This window comes from Globicephala melas, chromosome 11 (genome assembly GCF_963455315.2).
Source record: "Globicephala melas chromosome 11, mGloMel1.2, whole genome shotgun sequence".
NCBI classification, from domain to species: Eukaryota; Metazoa; Chordata; class Mammalia; order Artiodactyla; family Delphinidae; genus Globicephala; species Globicephala melas.
The window spans coordinates 89274063-89296840 of NC_083324.2; the positions used below are offsets into that span (position 1 = coordinate 89274063).

The 22778-nt window shown below is 41.5% G+C and overlaps 1 protein-coding gene across 1 annotated transcript in view; it reads right to left on the reverse strand.

Moving 5' to 3' along the window:
* Nucleotides 1–22778, reverse strand: part of CAP2 (cyclase associated actin cytoskeleton regulatory protein 2) — a 136086-nt gene that overhangs the window by 36021 nt on the left and 77287 nt on the right. The window contains exons 5-6 of the mRNA XM_030881340.2: nt 2729–2872; nt 2310–2395 (exon numbers count right to left, since the gene is read on the reverse strand). Coding sequence (XP_030737200.1) covers nt 2310–2395; nt 2729–2872 — 230 coding nt within the window. The remainder of the gene's footprint in view (nt 1–2309; nt 2396–2728; nt 2873–22778) is intronic.

Genomic DNA, 22778 nt, shown 5'->3' on the forward strand with positions numbered 1-22778 from the left:
TTTTGCTAACATAGAATGACTAAACTCTATGAGGGGATGGAAACACTGCGGCTGGATTTTGTCTTATGTTGTTTAGTATAATTGCTCTATTGGGATATAATTCACATCCCAGACAATTCATCCATTTAAGGTGTACAATTCAATAGTTTAGTTCAAATTGTGCAGTCATTAACACAGTGGTTTTAGAACATTTTCATCACCCCCAAAAGAAATCCTACACCCATTAGCAGTTACTCCACATTTCCACCCAACTTCCCCAGCCCTAGACAACTGCTAACCTACTTTCTGTCTCTAGGGATTTGCCTATCCTGGAATTTCATATAAATGGAATCATACGATATGTGTTTTTTTGTGTCTGACTTCTTTCACTCAGCATAATGTTTTCAAGGCTCATCCATACTGCTACTTGTATATTTCATTTTTTAAAATGGCTGAATAATATACCATTGTATGGATATACAGGTTATTTGTCTATTCATCAGTTGATGGACAAATACACTTCATTTGTCTATTCATCAGTAGCACATTCTGGTTACTATAAATAATGCTGCTATGAACATTCATGTACAAGCATTTGTGTGGACATGTTTTCATTTCTTTTGGAAATACACCTAAGAGTGGGATTGCTGAGAGTGACTGTTATTTTTTAGTAAAAAAAGAAAGTATTGGTACATATTTCTTAAAATGATTGGTGGATGTATGGGTATTTTTTGTATTGTAATTTTTATATCTTACATATATTTATAAATATTCTTCTGTATCTACTCAATGTTTATTAAAACCAAAAATAACCTATAAAAGAAATAGTTATGCAAGTTTTGAATATGTAACATTGGTCAATGACCTGGGACTACAGGAGGTATTTATTTACACATTCTGTGCAATTTTTCTATATCCCATACAAAATTTGTCTTATAATGTTGTTTTCTTCTTTTCCTACTTAAAAACCTGTTCTTCTGGCTCATATTTTTAGATCTATGTTAGTAATAGAAAGAAGTGAATTGAAGCAATTATCCAGACTATTCAGGTCCTCAAGTTTCCTTTCATCTGGACAGTCTGGGTCTGTGAGTGAACTGCAGGAACCCCTGCATTTGCTGACTGATGATCATTTCTACTCCCGTCACCTAAGGGCTCAGAGGGGGATTCACTCTGAGCTCAGTGCCCAGGGGGTGGAACTTTGTTGCTCTTATTTTCACCTAATTTCTTTCCTGCATGATGAAGCATCAGCCACATCACATCTTGCCAGCTGTTGACAAGGCAGGCCGTGACATCATCAGAGGTGAGGGATCTCATGACACCCCTTCAGCAGTTCAGAGATATCTTCCTGTCTATTCAGCTCTGGCCTCTCCCCATTTAGTCCCATTTCCAATTCTAGCCCCAGTTTGCGGCTCTCTAGGATCTATTACTTGTGCTGGAGAACGCAATGTCCTTTTAAGCTGGCTCTCCAGGCAAAACCTGTTGGTTCAGTCTCATCTGTACTTTCAACAGCACTTTGAATGGCGGCTGTTCTTACAGACGTCTCTCTTGTCCACCCAACTGTATTTCATCTTAACGCAATCTCTGGTTTCCCTCTCATTGGCCTGTTTATTGTCTCATCTCATCTCTGTTCCTCATTTATACTTCATTTCCTAAGCCCCGTTTATTTTCTCTCCTCACCCACCAATTCTATTTTTTTAAAATTTTATTTATTTTTGGCTGCGTTGGGTCTTTGTTGCTGCGCGTGGGCTTTCTCTACTTGCGGAGAGCAGGGGCTACTCTTCTTTGCTGTGCATGGGCTTCTCATTACAGTGGCTTCTCTTGTTGCAGAGCACAGGCTCTAGGGCACGTGGGCTTCAGTAGTTGTGATGTTTGGGCTTAGTTGATCTGTGGTATGTGGGATCTTCCCAGACCAGGGATCGAACCCATGTCCCCTGTACTGGCAGGTGGACTCCTAACCACTGTGCCACCAGGGAACTCTCACCAATTCTATTTTGATCAATGTAAAAGGTTTGTCCATTTAGGGCTGGTCCATCACAAACCATCACAGATCTCTCTCATTATTGTGGGGATACATAACAGAGTGACATGCATTCACGTGGGGAGAGTTTATTCATTACCAGAGAACTGAGGCAGACTTTCTAAAACACACATATTATCTGGATCATTGATTTCACTTTCCACTTTGCTCTACCTGCAAAGATGGGATTTTTCCTTAATGTTTGTAGTAAACTAGACTTTGAAAGGAATCAGTAATGAACTACATTAAGCTTGGGGACAAATGTCTAACAAACAATCAATTGAAAATCTGGTCAATAAAAGAAGGTACGTACCTGTGTTTGTAGTCCTTTAAGACCCTGTTAGTGTAAAAGGTGGCAGCATCATTCATCTCCTTGACATAAGGACCGGGTTTGGGGGACTGAGAGAACAGGACCATCACCAAAGCATAGAAAGAAAAAAAATAATAGGATAAGAAAGAAAATGCCTTAAAGAAGAAGAGAAGCAATGCAGATGTTGACTTCAAAGTTGGAGGCAAATCTTGCTCTGTAAAATCAGTGAAGCACTTTCCACATCTCAGAACACAAAGCCCTGAACTTCAAAAGGGTAAGAAAGAGCTGATGTATTCAGCCTGAAGGGAATCTTCCTTTCATGTAACAGGCGGAGGATGGAGAAGCCTGAAGGCAGCCATGAGTTCTCCCAAACACTCCACAAACCTGACGAGGTGCAGGGGCAACATTCCAGCCAGACTCACCACAGCTATCCACCCAAGGGCAGGGATGCTTTCGCTGACGGCCGAGAGATGATTAAACATTTTACTCCCCCGGTTTCTCTCTCTGAAAGTTTGGATCTCCTGAATCTTTTCCGATATTGGTTTCAGAAGTGCAGCCACATCGTTCTGGAAGCAAACATTGAGCACTGTTACTGAGGACAGAACGGAGGCACAGCACCTCCACCCATGCTGGCCTAAGCAGGACTACTCAGCACCTGTCATTTGTCAGGGGCTTTCAGAATCCAGCAGACTTTTTTCTTATGGTCATACTGTATTTTCATTTTCTGAAGTATGAAGACTGCGATTTCTTACATTATTAATGCTGTCTCCTGAGACATGGAAAAAACGCAGCAGTATGATACAGTCCCTGTTTCGGAGACCGCTGCATGGAACACAGTGAAACTGAGTGTAGATCAAGTTATATTTTCTAATGGAATGCACAGATCACAGCCTAGAAACACATGTCTAAAATCGGGATAGGTAGAAGTTAGTAAAAGGATATCTTCCTATTCCTGTCGGAAAATGATGTGAGGAAGGGTCCTTGGTTTTTACCTTAGTTACTAATCCATGTGAAAAAGTGGAAATCTTTCACTGAGGCTCTCTGCGAGAAAATGTAACCGCTTATAATATTTATAGTCCCCTTAGTCTGGTTTGGTTTTCAGCATCATCCTCAGACAACTTGGCTGATGGCTACTCACCCCTCTCACTTTTTTTTTTTTTTTAATTTTTATTTATTTATTTTTGGCTGCGTTGGGTCTTAGTTGCTTGTGTGCGGGCTTTCTCTAGTTGCGGTGAGCGGGGGCTCCTGTTTGTTGAGGTGCATGGGCTTCTCATTGTGGTGGCTTTTCTTGTTGCAGAGCATGGGCTCTAGGTGTATGGGCTTCAGCAGCTGTGGCACATGGGCTCAGTAGCACAGGCTCAGTAGTTGTGGCACACGGGCTTAGCTGCTCTGCGGCATGTGAGATCTTCCCAGACCAGGGCTTGAACCCAAGTCCCCTGCGTTGGCAGGCAGATTCTTAACCACTGCCACCAAGGAAGTCCCACCCCTCTCACTTCTGATTAATTGATTTAACAACTGACTTTTCTAGTCACATAAAAACACTTCTAAAATTATGTGAGCTGAGTTATGAAGTAGCACAGAGACTGGTGCTTGTAGCATCTCCCCATAGCATTCTTGACTTTCTTTGGTTTGGAAGAGCAGATACAAAGTTATCTGATTTTTTTTTTTTCCTCCAAAGAAACAGCAACAGTTTGTACTTCAGCTTTGTAAAAGCAGTTGAAGAGGTTTTGGCAGTATTTTACAGTCTTTTAAAATAGAAAAGCCCCTTAAAGCTCCTTTATTTCTTTAACCAAGACTTCAGAGGTTCTTAACTGAACTTCAAGGTTCTCAACTTGGGCTACACATTGAAATCACCTGGAAGCTTTCAAAAACAGGCCTTGGGGGCTTCCCTGTTGGCATAGTGGTTAAGAATCTGCCTGCTAATGCAGGGGACATGGGCTCGAGCCCTGGTCTGGGAAGATCCCACATGCCGCAGAGCAGCTAAGCCCGTGTGCCACAACTACTGAAGCCCGCGTGTCTAGAGCCCATGCTCTGCAACAAGAGAAGCCACCGCAATGAGAGGCCCACAAACCGCAACAAAGAGTAGCCCTCGTTCGACGCAATTAAAGAAAGCCCGTGTGCAGCAACGAAGACCCAACGCAGCAATAAATAAATTAAAAATAAAAACAAAAAAACACAAACCAGGCCTGGGCCCCACCCCCAGAGACTCTGATTTAACTGGTCTGGGGGTGGCCTGGGTTTCGGGGGGAACTGGAAAAGCTCCCAGGTGCAGATTTTAATCATTGCTACAATGGTAGTTTAACATCCTTTAGGACAGTTGTTTCTGCCAGGGACAGCAAACCATCAGGGAAGAAATAATGCTCAGCTGCAGTAGCTTCCAGCCCTCACTTCTCCTTCTTGACCCTGTATATGCCCTCCCCTAAAAGAAGTGTATAAAGGCTTTGGAATGATAATGACCTTGGTTCAAATCTTTGCTCTGACACTTTATGAGGCCTTGAGCAAACTACTTAACCAAAGCCTTGGTCTCCTCATCTGTAAATCAGAGATAGTAATACTTACAGCTTATACGCTACAGGAGAGGTGACGTCTTAAACCTCTGGCACATGGGATGGACACAATAAACGGAAGTGATTATTATTATTACTATTATTCAGTTAGCTCAGACTGGGGGTAAAAAAGATGTTCTCTGTAATACGTAATATTCATTTGCCTCAAACCAACAGTCTGTGTATTTAAGATAAGAGAGGCTCCAAATAAACATCCACGCAGGCTGACAGGATTTTAGGGTTCCGGGAGTCTAAACTAGGTCATCTAGTTCAGGTTTGTGACAGACTCAGCTAAGTGGGTCACGTTCAGTATTTTTAAAAAGTAACTGAAATAGAATAGAAACTATCAGAGGGCATGTCATGTATAAGGTTGGGTTTTTTTTTTGGCCACACCCTGCCGCACGTGGGATCTTAGCTCCCCAGCAAGGGAGAGTAAAGGCTCAGGTCTGGATGAGACTGCTTGGGTTGAAGTCCTTGCAAGTCAGTGTACTAAGCTCTAGAACTTTAAACAAGTGGCCAAACTTGTCTATGATTCCGTGATCACATCTCCAAAATACTGTTGATAATGGCACTCACTTCACATGGCTGTTAGAAGGAGTAAATGAGAGAACATGTCTGTGCTTGGTAAGGAGTCAGGTACACTGTGAGTGCTCGAGAAATAGCAGGAGACCTCAAAGACATCTGCTGGTTTAAAAATCTCTGATTGACAAGATTCACTGACCAGCTCTTTCCTATCACTGACATGCAAAGTCAGGAAAAACATTTTCTAACTGAGATCTGCAGCTGCAGAGGCATGTTTTTGTTTGGGAGAAACAAAAAGAAATACAGGGAAAGAGAGCAAAGCGTTCTTAAAGTTCTCAGTGGACTTTTTTTCCCCTGTTTTATTGAGAAATAATTGACATACATCACTGTATAAGTTAAAGGTGTAAATATATGCAAATCAAACCAGCATGATGGTTTGATTTACATATACTGTGAAATGATTACTACAATAGGTTTAGTTAATTAATATCCATCATCTGATATAGATACAATAAAAAGAAAAGGAAAAAGAGTTTCCCCCTGTGATGAGAACTTTTAGGATCTACTCTTTTAACAACCTTCCTACATATCATATAGCAGTGTTAGCTATAGTTGTTACGCTGTACAGTACATCCCTAGTACTTATCTGTAACTGAAAGTTTATACCTTATGACCAGCTTCCTCTGACTCCCCCTTCCCCCCAGCCCCCAGTTCTGGTAACCACAAATCTCTCTTTTTCTGAGTTTGGTGGGGTTTTGTTTGTCTAGATTCCACATATAAGTGCGATCATACAGTATTTGTCTTTCTCTGACTTACTTCACTTAACATAATGCCTTCAAAGTTAGTGGACTTTTAAAATTCTTCCATACTGAAGGCAGTGAAAAACAAAAAAAGGTTGCTGCAGAAGCTAGCCAGGTCTTGTGGAAAATTCATGAATACCTTCCCACCTTCTCACTTTCCCTTCTGGCCATTACAAAGGAAAGGTCTCATAGGTATGACAAGACGACCCTGAATCAGGGTTGTTATGGGCTGAATGTGTCCTTCCCAAATTCAAATATTGAAGCCCTAACCCCCAGGACCTCAGAATGTGAGTGTATTTGGAGGCAGGGTCTTTAAAGAGGTGCTTCAGTTAAAATGACGTCATGAGGGTGGACCCTAAACCAATATGACAGGTGTCCTTATAAGAGATGAGGATGCACACACTCACAAGGGAAGACCATGTGAGGACACAGGGTGAAGACAGCCGTCTACAAGCCAAGGAGAGAGGCTTCAGAGGCAGCCAACCCTACTGACACCTTGATCTCGGACTACCAATCTCCAGAATTGTGAGAATATACATTTCTGTTGTTTAAGCCACCCAGCCTGTGGTACTTTGTTCTGGCAACATTGGCAAACTAATATGAGGGTGTAATGACAGTGCAGGAAAAGCAAACAAACACCCCCAAACTCTCAACAAAGAAACAAAACCCCTCAAACAGTCCCTGCCCCAAACACAGCTCTTCCATTTTCTTGGTGAATGACTGCTAAAGTCAGGTTTAAATGCCCTCCCTGCAATTTCACTCTTTAGAAGGGAAACACTTCCCTCTTCAAGGGGTTCTTTTTAGTCCAAATTCAACACCCAATCAAGGGTGCGTTATACAGGTTCTCCCAGAAGGCAGCTGAATTTTAATTATGGCAACACTAGTAAAAAGCATCCTAATTTTCTCCAGTGATTTGCTCAGCCATGATATTCTTTTCTTTTTTTACATCTTTATTGGAGTATAATTGCCTTACAATGTTGTGTCAGTTTCTGCTGTATAACAAAGTGAGTCACCTATAGGTATACATATATCCCCATATCCCCTCCCTCTTGCGCCTCCCTCCCACCCTCCCTATCCCACCCCTCTAGGTGGTCACAAAGCACCGAGCTGATCTCCCTATGCTATGCTACTAGCTATCTATTTTACATATGGTAGTGTATATATGTCCATGCTACTGTCTCACTTTGTCCCAGCTTCCCCTTCCCCCCTCTCCATGTCCTCAAGTCCATTCTCTACATCTGCGTCTTTATTCCTGTCCTGCCCCTAGGTTCATCAGAACCATTTTTTTTTTTAGATTTCATATATATGGTTAGCATATGGTATTTGTTTTTCTCTTTCTGACTTACTTCATTCTGTATGAGAGACTCTAGGTCCCTCCACCTCACTACAAATAACTCAATTTCATTTCTTTTTAAGCCATGATATTCTTGATGTAATGACATTTTTGAGAAAGGCCAGAATATCTGAATTGTTAGTGATCACTGGCCTACTGCCCCAAGGGGAAAAAGAACCAGAAACTGTACATTTACAATGTTAGATAGATTTATTAAGGCCATCTTTGTTTATCTCTAACTTCCCAAGAACAAACTCTGAAGTCTGAGGAGACAGAGTATTCTGGAAGATATTTTATATTGGTTATCTGATGAAAGCACCAAAAAGATTGAGAAAGTTTCCTTCTGCCTTAGTTTGGCAATTGCGTGAAGAATTGTCCTCATTAAAAAAAAAAAAAAAAAAAAAAAAAAGTAATGCTGAGAGGACTAAGTACAACGGCTATGTGCACAACTCTAATAAGCAGTACAGCTTTTATTCTGTGCCAATAGATTCTCGTGTACTTTAAAGGAGGCTGACATTCTCCAGCTCATCCTGTACTTTCACAGCTGCAATCAAAAACACAGAGAGAGGGGCTTCCCTGGTGGCGCAGTGGTTGCGAGTCTGCCTGCCGATGCAGGGGACACGGGTTCGTGCCCCGGTCCGGGAAGATCCCACATGCCAAGGAGCGGCTGGGCCCGTGAGCCATGGACGCTGAGCCTGCGCGCCCGGAGCCTGTGCTCCGCAACGGGAGAGGCCACAACAGTGAGAGGCCCACCGTACCGCAAAAAAAACAAAAATACCCCACAGAGAACATTCGAGTTATGGTGTGATTTCCATCAAGGCTGACTGTGTGGGATATCAGAGGAAAAGTGAATTGCGGGGCGGTGGGGGGCTGTTAGAGGAACTTCCACTTTTTTAAGTATTAAGCATGTATTAAGCATACTCAATAAATACAGGTTGAATTGCACTGATGTCAATTAACGCTACAAAAGGGCTTTCCACTGATGGGAGATGAATTTCAGAGGCATCCTGGGTTTTTTTCAATGGTGTGCATTGGTGGCAGCTTTTCAGACACAGCTAAAAGCTAGTGTGCTTTGGAATGACTTTAAATCGGCCAATTTTACATAGGTCTCACCCAGATTTTTTTGTTTTTAACTTATCACTCAGGTTTCTTTCATTCCGAGAGACTTTTCCCTGAAAGAAAATCATTTTTAAGACTCATGTGAAGGTTAGCTGAAAAATCTCCCTTGCCCTTCCCCAGGTTTCTGTGGCTTTAACAGAAGGTCAAAATGGCCGAACTGGAGAAGATGCATGTGCAAATTGCAAGTTTCAGCGAGTGTTTCCAAGCACTATCTTAGCTTAATGGGACTGTACTTTGGAGAGTATTTCAGGACTCCATGTCTTTATGACCCTAGTTTCTGCTTTAAAGTTGAAGAGTTGAGATCCATCATCAGCTTCATCTCAGTTTATCAGCAAGCTCTGCAGAAACTTTACCCAAAAAGGAAAACCAAATTCCCACTCATGCTTTTTTGTAAGGGGATGGAACGAATTCTGGGAGTTTGACCTCAAAGATGTGTCATTGAGTAAACTGAAATAAGCTTGTTATTTCTGGAATCCATGGTTCTTGTGTAGTTTCTACATCAGGTAGAAAATGGATCAATCTGCTATTATTTCTTTTAAAATAATTTCTTTTTCTGATTACATGCTCTTTGTGAAACATTGGAAAATAAAGATGGAAAAACATAAGTAAACAATAAACGTCCTTAATTCCACCACACAGAGAAAAACACTGCTAAATGGTGATTTTTTTCTTGTAGATGTAATTATCAGAGATATCTTCAAAAATAATAACTTTAAAAATAATGGCTGTTAAGACCATAAGGAATAATCGTAAGAAAGAGCTGAATTTAAGCAGTTCAGTTAAAACAAGCCAAGCACAAAAACAAATAAAAACCCATCAGTATATTGGCAAGTTCTCTGAAACTCTATCATTTTTATGAAGGATGTTTTAAATACAAATACTACAAAGACATTACTGTTACAACTCAGGAAAACTTAATAGCATTAAAGTAAAAATTGGACTTTTTAATATTTGACTCCCACCTTCATTAAAAAATTCTAAGAAAGCTTATATCAAGCAGTACATCTTAGCCAACCATACTACCAAATATCAAAGACTATTACTTTGGTTTAGTTGTTTTTGTATAAAGTTTTACCAGTTGATTCCATGTGAGTGCATATGAGTATATAGCACAGAAAACATATGGAAAGATACTCATCAAAGTTTTTATTTAATTGTATTGCCTTATCCATATATTTTAAATTTTCTAATATGTATATGCATTTCTTTTGTAATGAAGGGAAAAGTTTTAAAACATACTAACCAGTTTTGTACCTTCAATGGTAGAAAAAATTTCATATACGTGCTATTAAATTTATAGATATCAAATAATATTAAGAGTCTTTCTCAGCATTAGGGAAGTAGCTTCAGGAAAACATGTTCAGAAATTATCAGGATAAATTATTCAGCTGAAGAAGAATAGTTAACATTTTTTTCAGGCAAAGGTTATCCAAATCAGGAACAGTGTTTGCTTCTAAAAATGTATCATTTGGGCACATTCTAATAAATGAAGCAATTGTTTTCATCATTTTAAGTCAAAAGCAAACTATTTTTTATCAGAAATGCTAATTTGCATTAACTTGCTTTGGTGCAATTGTAGCTATTTCTCTAGACTAATTTCTCTTCATTGTTCCTCTAATATAAAAATTTTCCACTGTCCAGAAACATTTTGGAGGTTTCAGAATATCCTCACGATAATACTTTCAGAAACATTTGTACATTTAAGACAACTTGAAAATTTAAAACATTTGCAAAACTGTCACAGAAATCAATCTAAATAAATAAAACTGGGCTCCATGAATGTACGTGATGCTATGGTAGCTGCCATTGTATTGCATTATGACAAATCCCTTGGAAAATATTTTTATATGTTCTTAAGGCTTTACATTCCACATATATGTCTTATTTTATGATTGTTAAACTCTCTTAAAAGTACACTCAAGGGGCTTCCTGGGCAGTCAAGTGGTTAAGACCCCACGTTCCCAATGCAGGGGTCACGGGTTCGATCCTTGGTCAGTGAACTAAGATCCCGCATGCGGCACGGTGCGGGCAAACAAACAAACAAAACAAAAATACACTCAAGAATCCCAAAGGCTTGTTTTGCTTTCATTCCTTAAAAATCATTCTTAAAGAATTAAATTCTGCCATTTGCAACAACATGGATGGACCTGGAGGGTATTATGCTTAAATAAATAATTCAGACAAAGAAATACAAATGCTATATGTTTTCACTTACATATGGAATCTAAAAATTTTAAAAATGAATGAATATAACAAAACAGAAACAGACTCATAGATACAGAGAACAAACTGGTTACCAGAGGGGAGAAAGGGAGGAGGAGCAAGATGGGGAAGGGAATTAAGAGGTAGAAACTATTGGGTATAAAATAAATAAGATACAAGCATGTAATGTACAGTGCAGGGAATTTAGCCAGTATTTTATAATAACTTTAAATGTAATATAATCTATAAAAATATCTAATCACTATATTGTACACTGAAAATAATATAACGTAAATCAACTAAACTTCAATTTAAAAAAATCATTCTTGGGACTTCCCTGGTGGCGCAGTGGTTAAGAATCCGCCTGCCAATGCAGGGGACATGGATTCGATCCCTGGTCCGGGAGGATCCCACATGCTGCGGAGCAACTAAGCCCGTGAGCCACAACTACTGAGCCTGCGCTCTAGAGCCCACGAGCCACAACTACTGAAGCCCACGAGCCACAACTACTGAAGCCCGCACGCCTAGAGCCTGTGCTCCCCAACGAGAGAAGCCACCGCAATGAGAAGCCCGCGCACAGCAACGAAGAGTAGCCCCCACTCACCGTAGCTAGAGAAAGCCCACACTCAGCAACGAAGACCCAATGCATCCAAAAATAAATAAATAAATAAATCTTAAAAAAAAATCATTCTTAAAGAGTAAAAGGAATGAATTGCTTTCCAGAATGAACTGCATTGTCCTGATACTTATGAGAGAAGCTTCCAACATGCATAAACTCCTACTTAAATTTTTAATACAAATCTATCAACACCCATTATACTCATCAGCACATTTTTTCCCAGTAATAATATTTGAAAAATAAACTATTTCAGACATAACAGAAAAGCATACAAAGTAATGACAAGCGCCCATATACGTGAAACATAATTTAATATTGCATTGGGGCCCAGGATCATTCCTATGATATCCCTTTACTGACATTTGCCAAAAAAAACAGCTGGAAATGCAGAGGTCTGGAGCCTGGGACACAGAACTCTTCAGATAGAACCTCAGGGGTAGCACTGAAGCTTGATGTCAAATTGTTGTATTTTTCTCATAAAGGTAGAACAGCTGCAAATTGGGCATTTTTAGTGTAGTCTTTTCTGCCAAAGGATTCAGCAAACCACAGGCTAAACAGCCTTCTCCAAAGTCATTTTTTAAAAAACTATTCAGATAATAATTTACACTGTTGCTTATCAATATATTTAAACCTCTCAGAATCATGCAAAACCTTATTTAGGATTTTGGGGCCATTGACCCAACGAACAATGGACACTTCTTTGTCAGTTCCCACTTTCTGTTTTTTGTCTTTGCCACTGTTCACAAGTGTGAGCCCCACCTGTCATCGTTTTTAGTTTTTGTGCGCAGTATCTGGGGAAGCCCTCGCTCTAAAACCTACAATTTATTCATCAGAACAAGAACACAGTTCTGCTGATGTGATACGTGGGCCACAATTTTCTCTAAGTTCTCAATGTTTGACTTGTCTCAGAATGGTAGGTATGTGATATAAAAAGTCAAGTTCAATGGCTATCTAAATGTATACACAGTAACCCAAATAGTTTGTATCCTTACAATATCTCATCTCCTGAATCTTACTGCAACAACAGAGGTCAGAAGACGATAGAAACGAACAAACTTAACATTAACTGCTCCTTGGAATGAGAGTTATAGTTTCCATTACAGTTGTTCTGATAGGAAGAGAATTTCATTGATAGTACAGGAAGATAATAGTCCAATCAGAGAAAATACATCTTTTCCATTCATTCACGTGTTGGCTAACGACTGTACATGGGACACATACAAAGCTCTAGTGTCTCTCTCTTGTATGACTGGACTTGACAAAATGGGTTCCTAGAAAATGCTGGGTTCATGGCAGGGACATGGCATTAGCTAGATTATTTGAGATCCGGGAAGGAAGCAGTGGGTCAATAATGGGCAATGACAAATAAGACATACGAAATCATGGCAGAGAGAAACCAGAAGGGAAAATTAAGTTGAAAATCAAAAACTTAACCTGGCTACCCACAGTAAGCATAAGAGAATAGACTGGATGGTTGAGAAGAATCTCATCTTGTACTTTGTCATTGTTTCAACTTATTTTATGGACCCAGCTGAAAAGACATCAACTTTCCCTCTCTCTGGGTAGGTACTATCTGGCTTCTGACAGTGATAAATTTTATAATCACCTATAATTTTACTTTATGGGATTCTGAACATTAAAGCTGAACAGTAGATCTCACTGTGCTTTACTTAAACGCACAGGAACTTCACTAACAATTTCTAAAGTTGGAGAGAATTGCCAAAACCATCCAAATTTACCAGCTTTATAAAATCTAAAACAATATACTGTGATCAGAAATTAGTTCTCTGAGATAGAAAAAAAATCTGAACTGCTGTAAGTTTTTAAAAATTGAAGTACAGTTGATTTACAATGTTGTGTTGGTTCCTGGTGTACAGCAGTGATTCAGTTATACATATATTGATATATTATTTTTCATATTCTTGTCCATTATGTTATTACAAGATATTGAATATAGTTCCCTGTGCTATAGAGCAAGAAGCTGTTGTTTACCTATTTTATATATAGTAGTTTATATCTGCTAATCCCAAACTCCTAATTTATCTCTCCCCCTCCACGAAGTGCTATAAATTTCTGTCTACCAACGTTTGAGTATTAACTGTATGCCATTCACCATGTTGATTGGTTGTCCCCAGTTCTGTCCACTTTGTAACAATAAATCTCAGTTTAAACTACCAAAGTCATCACTTGAAGGATCCCTGTGCAGTCAACTGCATTTACTGGGTCACTGTCTTTCCCCTAGATAAGTGGCCCATGGTAGAGGGATGGCCAGATCTTCTCTTCGAGATTCATTTATGCAGAATATCGCTGAGATGACGTAACCCTAGAGTTTCCAGTTCAACCTCAGAAGGTGCAAAAAATGTCAACAACTGCTCTGTAAGTCTTAAGACATCCCACGGGGTGGATTTGCCATTATTGTACCAAGCTACTGATACAGAGCTCCAATCGTCCTTCATCAGAAATGAGCTTTCTCTTTTAAGGTTACCACAACCTTTTTCAGATTCTACCGTCTGCTGTTCTCAAGAGCCGTGCTTCCCACAGTGCATCCAACAGAGCCCCGGCCCTGGTTCGGTGAACAGCTCAACACAAACCGTCTTCCTGATCCACGGAGTTTGAAGGAATTCTGCATATGGCATCTCCCTTCTGGCAAGTCATGATCCACCTCAGAATACTAAGGGAGTTACTAACGAAGTCCATTTATCTTGTTTACCCTGATGTCTCTCAAGTTTTTTTGCCCACAGAACCTTTGATTCACACCTCCCTCCCGCCCCCCCACTGGTTTTCTGTGGAACAGACTCTGGGAAAGGTTGCCAGCAGAAGCCTGTGAAGTGGCTTCAGGGAGTCACAGGGGTCTGCCCGGCTGCTTACCATGTGTTCATTTGTCCTCTTCCTCTCCAGTTATCCTTGTTCATTACCATGGAAACACTTTCAAGGGCATTCAATGGAGGCAAAGAAGTCTCTTCTCTCTCATTTCCAACACACACACACACACACACACACACACACACACACACACACACACACACACACACACACACACACACACACACACACACACTGTTTTCAGGAGCTATAATCATCTCTGAGAGGATGGCTGGCACAACCCTCCCCCTCTGCACTGAGGTTTTATCTTCTGTTGGTGTCTCACAGTCAGTCTTTTTTTGGTCAGCCCTGCCCCCACTCCTAATCACCACTGGCAGGTAGAATCTCCTTTGTCCTTATCTTCTCTGTTTTCTCTTTCTCCTTGCACACATCTAACCTTGTGTTTGGAAAGGCAGACCATTTAGAAACAATGCCACTCAATCACAGTATTCCTTCTGCAGAGCAAACTGATGGCTAATGACATTTATTTGCCTTTAGTCTTCAAGTCTTGAACTATCTTTTCTCTTTGTGCTGCCCCATGGCCATGGGATGCTTCTTTACTACCCAAGAGGGATTTTTGACTACTTCCAAGTCCAGAAGCATCCCACAGCTTTTCCTGATGTAAGGCTCCCTTATACCATAGATCACATGCACTCAAAGTCTGATCAGTGCCAGTAGGTTGCTGTGCTTGGTTTTTCACATTGACCCCAAAGGGAAAGCACGGCTAACAGCATGTGTGAAGCTAGCAAAAAACGTGACGTACATCCAGAATTCCTTTCTATGAGGCACGTGCAGGAAGACCGTTCTTTGATCTTTGGCTCAGTTATTAGATATAAAGCCTACAGCTCTTGACTATGTAATAAAATGGAGATGACTGTGTCACCATATCTCTAAAGATATATCTAAAGATTGCTACCTGTTGGTCCACTTGTTTCTTCATTTATTCAACAAATATATACTGAGTGCCATCTATGCGCCAGGGCTGGTCAGAAGAGGTGGAGTAGAGCAGTAAACAATACAGGCAGTTCACAGCAGTAAACAACATAATGACTCCTAGGTCCCCACCCTCTTTTGTCCAAGTAGGGTGGGGAGTGTATTAGTCAGGGTTTTCCGTAGAAACAGCACCGACAGGATGTGACTACATATATAGTTTTATAAGGAATTGGCTCATGTGATTATGGGGGCTGACAAGTCCCCAAGATTTGCAGACTGAGGCAGCAACCTGGAGACCCGGGAAACCTGATAGTTTAAGTTTTCCCACCTGAAAGCCAGCAGGCTTGAGACCCAGAAAACTGATGTTCAGTTTGAGTCCAAAGGCAGGAAAAAGCTGATGTCCCAGTTTGAAGGCAGTCAGGCAGGAGGAATTCTCCCTTACTCAGGGGAGGGTCAGCTTTTTTGTTCTATTCAGGCCTTCAACCCATCGGATGGGGCCCACACACATGAGGGTGCTTTATCCAGTCTACTGATTTAAATGTTAATCTCATCCAAAAACATGCTCACAGAAACACCCAGAATAATGTTTGACCAAATATCTGGGCATCCCATGGCCCGGGCAAGTTGACATATAAGATGAATGATCACAGGAGGAGATAGACAGTAAACATAATGAATAACTAAATTAAATGGTATGTTAGTTGTTAAAAGCCATAAGGGAAAAAAAAATAAAGTCAAGTGAAGGGAATCAGAAATATATGTGGGGGATGAGTTTCAATTTAAAATAGGGTCAGACCAGACACTATAAAACTCTTAGAGGAAAACAAAGGCAGAACACTCTATGACATAAATCACAGCAAGATCCTTTTTGACCCACTTCCTGGAGTAATGGAAATGAAAACAAAAATAAACAAATGGGACCTAATGAAACTTAAAAGTTTTTGCACAGCAAAGGAAAACATAAACAAGATGAAAAGAAAACCCTCAGAATGGGAGAAAATATTTGCAAATGAAGCAACTGACAAAGGATTAATCTCCAAAATTTACAAGCAGCTCATGCAGCTCAATATCAAAAAAACAAACAACTCAATCCAAAAATGGGCAGAAGACCTAAATAGGCATTTCTCCAAAGAAGATATACAGATTGCCAACAAACACATGAAAGGATGCTCAACATCACTAATCATCAGAGAAATGCAAAACTACAATGAGGTATCACCTCACACCAGTCAGAATGGCCATCATCAAAAAATCTACAAACAATAAATGCTGGAGACGGTGTGGAGAAAAGGGAACCCTCTTGCACTGTCGGTGGGAATGTAAATTGATACAGCCACTATGGAGAACAGTATGGAGGTTCCTTAAAAAACTACAAATAGAACTACCATACAACCCAGCAATCCCACCAGTGGGCATATACCTTGAGAAAACCATAATTAACAATGTTCATTGCAGCTCTATTTACAATAGCCAGGACATGGAAGCAACCTAAGTGTCCATCGAAAGATGAATGGATAAAGAAGGTGTGGCACATATATATAGTGGAATATTACTCAGCCATAAAAAGAAACGAAATTGAGTTATTTGTAGTGAGGTGGATGGACCCACAGTCTGTCATACAGAGTGAAGTAAGTCAGAAAGAAAAAAACAAATACGATATGCTAACACATATATATGGAATCCAAAAAAAAAAAAAAAGGTTCTGAAGAACCTAGGGGCAGGACAGGAATAAAGACGCAGACGTAGAGAATGGACTTGAGGACACGGGGAGGTGGAAGGGTGAGCTGGGACGAAGTGAGAGAGTGGCATGGACATATATACACTACCAAACCTAAAACAGATAGCTAGTGGGAAGCAGCCACATAGCACAGGGAGATTTGCTTGGTGCTTTGTGACCACCTAGAGGGGTGGGATGGGGGGTAGGATAGGGAGGGTGGGAGGGAGATGCAAGAGGGAATGGATATGGGGATGTATGTATATGTATAGCTGATTCACTTTGTTATACAGCAGAAACTGACACACCATTGTAAAGTAATTATACTCCAATAAAGATGTTTAAAAAAAAAATAAAATAAAATAGGGCCAGAGTCAGTCTCATTGAGAAGGTGATATTTGAAGAAATAGTTGGAGGAGGCATTAGCCACGTGGATATCTGGGGGAGGCAGATACAACCACTGCAAGAGGAAACAACTGTTGCAAAGTTCCTAAGGCTGGAATGTGTCTCCTGTGTTCAAGGACTGGCAAGCAGACCAGTGGAGCTGGATGGAGTGAGGGGGAAAGTGGTGGGGTATGAGGTGGGAGAGGAGGCAGCAGGGAGCAGAGGCACAGATCATGAGGCTGTTGAGAGGACTCTGGCTTTTGTCCTGAATGAAATGGAAATCACCAGAGGAAGAATGACATGATGTGATTTTCTTTTAGGAGAATCACTCTGGCTGTAGTATTGAGACTAGATTGTCAGGGGGGCAAGGGGTAATGTGGAAGCAGGGAGATCGTATTTGAGACTTTGCAATAATTTGGATGAGAGATGAAGGTAGCTGCAGCCAGAGTGACTGCAGTGGAGATTGTGAGAAGTAGATTATGGACTGGAGGTGGGCTACCGAGCAAAGGAGGAGTCCAGAATGACTCTTTGGTTTTTGACCTGAGAGAATAGAAGGATGGAGCTGCCATCACTTGAGAAGGAGACATTGCAGAAGGAACAGGATTTAGCAGGAAGGCTAGGAGCTCAGATTCAGACACACTGTTTAATCTATCCTTAACCTACCTTTCCCAGGGGCCACAATTCACTACCTGCAATGTGGCTGTTGATGTCCTTAACTTTTCCCCCCAGCTGAGTCTTTTTCTGGTTTCCACTCGACAGTTTGCCTTTGCTTGGGAGCATCTTCTCACATTCTCAATTCAGTGCAACACAATGGATAAATGTGCTGTTTCTCACGTATGAGGATGGTGCTTTTGGCCCCCAGTCAGCAAGGAGTGAGCTCTGTGCTGTTTCTCTCCTGGTGATGGCTTGTGCTGAGTCATCTACTCTGGCAAGCAGCAACCATTTGTGAAGACAGCTAGCATGGATTATGAGTTTATTCTGTGGTTGGCGGTAAAATTATTTTTGTTAATTTGCCAGGCCGATTGCTCATTCTATCCTGAAACTACCTGGCCCATGGAGATATCAAATCTTTGGACCTGGCTTTATTTGTACCATATTTTAACTAATTGAGGTAATGGATGGAGACACACTGTTTAAGACAGTTGATTTGGGGTAGACCCAATAATGTTATATGACTGTATGCTGGTGACCTAGCTTGCATTTTGATGCCAAATACAATGCTTGTCACATAACAGGTGAGTGAATGAATAAACAAATTAATGTTGAAGTGATAAATAAAGATGAACCTTCTGAGAAATCAGATGTGATCTGTGATCTGGGTAGCAGAAATAAACTTATCTACCTAAGATGGCAATATTTTATCCTGTTTTGATGTGTATTTTTTTATTCATAAGTGAACAAAATTATGAGACATTTTCTTTTACATCCTCCTCTTCTGTTTTCCTTCATAAACTTTTTTTTTTGGCTTGGTGTCCACTTACCCCAACCTCATCATGCTTTTTTTTTTGTTCCTATAATCTGTTAAAATGTTTATTGAGCACCTATATATGCCAGGTATAATCCTAGGTATATGGAACATATCAGTGAGAAAAGAAAGACCTCTCCTGTAGGGTTTACAAGCAGGGAACAGAGAGCAAACAATACACATAATAAATACATCACACTATGAAAAAAGGAGCAGGACATGAAAAAGGGATCGGGGTGCTGGGGAGTTTTTAATTAATGTAAAAAGGCTTAAACAGAATTTTTGGCTGGCTGCAGTATTTGACGGTTCATTCTGTTTGATCTAGCCCGTCTGTCACATGCTAGCAGCTGATCAGAGTGGCATACGGAGCATCCATGAGGGCAAAACAGGAACTAGAAGGGGATAAAAGCTGCTTCTCCCCCAGCTGTCTCACCTGAATTCAGCCACTCACAGGCTACACAGTTCACTTTCAACTCCAGACACTCTTGACCTTGGCACATGACAGAGGAAAATACGCTTGCTGCTGATTAGAATTACAGAACAAAAGCCACCAGCTGCGGTTTCAAGTCCCCATTTGATCACCATGATGTCTTACCAATTTAGTTTTTTATTTTAGGCATCTTTTGTCAGCTCTGGGTCCTTCTGTTAGCCAGCCCATAGAGTTACTTTATGAAATGTCACCAGTTCCTTGTTTTTTTATGGTGACCCCAAAACAAAAAATTAAAATATGAATACATTGGTCAACATCTTAAGAGAAGTTGGTAAGTTTCAGAGAGGTAAAATACATAAACATTTTCCATAGTTGGTTTTAGAAGATTTCTTTGAATATCTAAGCTGTACCTTGGAAGCATCACACATTAGCGCTGCAAAGTACAAAACATAATTCCGCAAAGGAGAGGCCAAAAGGCCAAACTCTTTCCTTCCTCCTGGTACACTGAACGTTCTTCCCAGAGGAAACATAGAGACAGGCTGGAGTTAAGCCAATGGGATTTGGTCCTCATCAGCAGGCCATGTTAGGAACCTCACAAAAGTCTGCACGAGCCCTTTGGGGTGAGTATCATCTGAGACTCAGTTTCAAGGGGAGGGAGGAAATGAATTACTGATTGGCTACTATATATCAGACACTGTACTTTGTAGTCTATATGTTATTTAAACATCACAAAACCTTGGAAAGATTGGCATCATTATTCCTGTTTTATGAATGAAGGAACAACGTCAAAAAATACTTAGTGACTTGATTAAGATCATCTGGCCAGAACTGGGGTTTCCACCTGGGTATGTTTGGCTCTCAAAGCTGATATTCTTAGGCATAATGAAAAAACAGGCATAACTGACGTTGGAGTAGAACACACCTGGGTTTAAACCACATCTTTCATGTGAGTTGGGGCTAACGCCCCTCTCTGAGCCCCAGAGAGGATGCCTATGAAAGTGTCACCGGCAAAACGCATTAATAATTCCCGGGTAATAAAAATAGAATCTGGGTAATAAAGTAAAGTCTAACTTTTCCCTTTGTGCTTAGTCTAGCTTCACTTGCTCACAGGGTGCTGTGTGCAGACCCGAGTTCTTGGTGCGAGACGGTTGTGCGGACACCTCATCTCGGGGCCGCGAGCTGAGATGCTGCGTCCGCGTTGGGATCTAGAGCCACGAGCAGGGTGAACTCTGTCCCCTTCCCGCCGAGAACCCTAACACGTGTGCGCACCTCTCCACTCTTTGATCCAAGAGTAAAGCTTTCCTTTGCTTGTGAACCACACTCGGCCTCATTCTATTGGCGTGAGTGACACCAGGCAGGAGGACCCTTGTTGGGGACTGGAGAGGGTTGGAGAAAAAAGGAGTAATACTCATCTGTGAGGTTATGATGATGGCCAAATAAGATCACATGTGCATAACATCTGACACAACAGAAGCCTAGAAATGGGCGCTTCTATTATTTTCATAATTATTTGAACATTTTACTGACCACAGAAACTGAAGAAACGATATGCCGTTGATAGCCAACAAAATGGAATTACTGCTTTAACATCATAATGGATAAAAGAACTGAGAGCAGAGTGCCCATGATACACAGTCAAAAGTGCGAGCCTACAATGGAAACTTAGGTCTCCTCTTCTTGAGAATCCCAGGCCATTTACCCACATGCTCCTGGTATATACTAGATTAGCTGGAGCACAGAGGGGGAGCTCTGACAATCTCTGGGGCACCGAGGGACAGTCCTTGGGAGAGGCTGCCCCAAATCAACGTCAGGCACACCCGCATCACCTGAGGTGTGGACACCACGCTGGACTCCGAGAACTTTCACACTGTTGCCGGATGGCACCGGTACTGAATAGTAGATACTGTGTTGCTGATTTGTTTAAAGGCAGTTTCTCTTGTGGCTCATAGCGGCCATCAGTTTCATAAATTCTGGAATTAATATCAGTTTCTAGGCTTTCTCTATGTTTGTACGAGTGGGCCACAAGCAAAAGATGTGTCACCCTCTAGTAACAGAATGTCTTGATGGCGGGGGCACACCCTCTGGCATAAGAGGTAGCACAGCACACCTGGGCACAGGGCCATTCCTGGGTTCTAGTCTTGATTCTGCCCCTTATTAACCGAGTGAGTAGTATCCACCTCACAGGTGTCAAGCAACAGGTCTGTATTCACTGACCCCCTTCCTCCCTACACTTCTGGAGGGTATAATGTGAGGTCAACTGTGGTAACTCAAAGTGCACACTTGAGTGACTCACACAAGTCACTCTTCAGTGAGACGCCACGATGTGACTGATACAACGGTTTCTACCACGATGGATACTAATTCTTGCAATGACTTTGAAATGAAGTATTACTGTCTCCATTGTTCAGCAGAGGAAACTGAGGTTTAGGCGGGCTTAATAGTTTCTCTCTGGAATTAATGTTGGCTTGTAACCTGAATTTTTTTAAATAATAGGGTGTAGAATTCACTGAACAATCACTATTACTTCTCACAGTGACTACATTCCTGGCACTGTGCTGCTCAAGATGTAGGAGACAGGCATGTGAACACATGGTTAGTGGCCGGGGGTGCTGTGCGACCGAATCTTGGGAGGGTTGGGGGAGGGGCTGGTCTGAGGGGCTGGGCATCAGGTGGGACAATCCAGGGGGGCCATGTTTGCTCATCTTTAAGGATGAGAAGAAATGTGAGGGGAAGGGGCATTCCAGGCTGACAGAACTGTAGACAAAAGTATCTCCCCTCCCCCAAAAAGCACAGAGGCATAAAAAAGTCAGGGTGTGCAGAAAAGAACAAATTTTCTTGGATGCCGTGGAATACAAACCCTGTGCTGGTGTTCTGGGTGGTGAGTCTGTCAAGACAGACAGGAAAGGGCTCTTGGGGCCCCACCTGCAATGCTGAGGAACGTGGATTTCAGTAAAGAGCCCTGGCAGGACTGTAAGCAGAGAAGGTAAGACTAACTAGTCCGGGAGGGAGGAGAGAGTCAGAGTGAGGTGCAGAGGGAAGCAGCAAGCAGAGGCAGTAAGGCCAGTTAGGTAGGGGGCATTGACAGGGTTTGACGAGGGGCTGAGGCGGGCAGTGGCAAGGGCTACCGGGAGATGGGGATGGATCTAAAGGAACGTAGGACAAGCACGGACCTGTTTCTTCTCTGCTGTATCTCAAGCACCTGACACTTAGTAGGCACTCATCAACCAAGTGCTGAGCTGATGAAGGAGGGGCGTATGAAAAGTGCTGGCAGAGGGACCCACGGAGGATGACTCCAAGGCTCCTTGCTTGGAGGATGCTATTTAAAATGGCAACCGCCTTCTGCTAATGAAGTCCAGGAAAACCACAGGATTCCACAAACAGAACAGAGATGGCCATGCCATCCACAGAAGCTCATCCTGGAAACCAGAGGCAACCACGAGAACACGCTACACAAGGACTTCCAGGTGTCCCGGGATTTATTTCCACAGGACGCAGAATGAGAATTCACGCACATCTTACCTGAACCTTCAGGGGAAGAGTGAC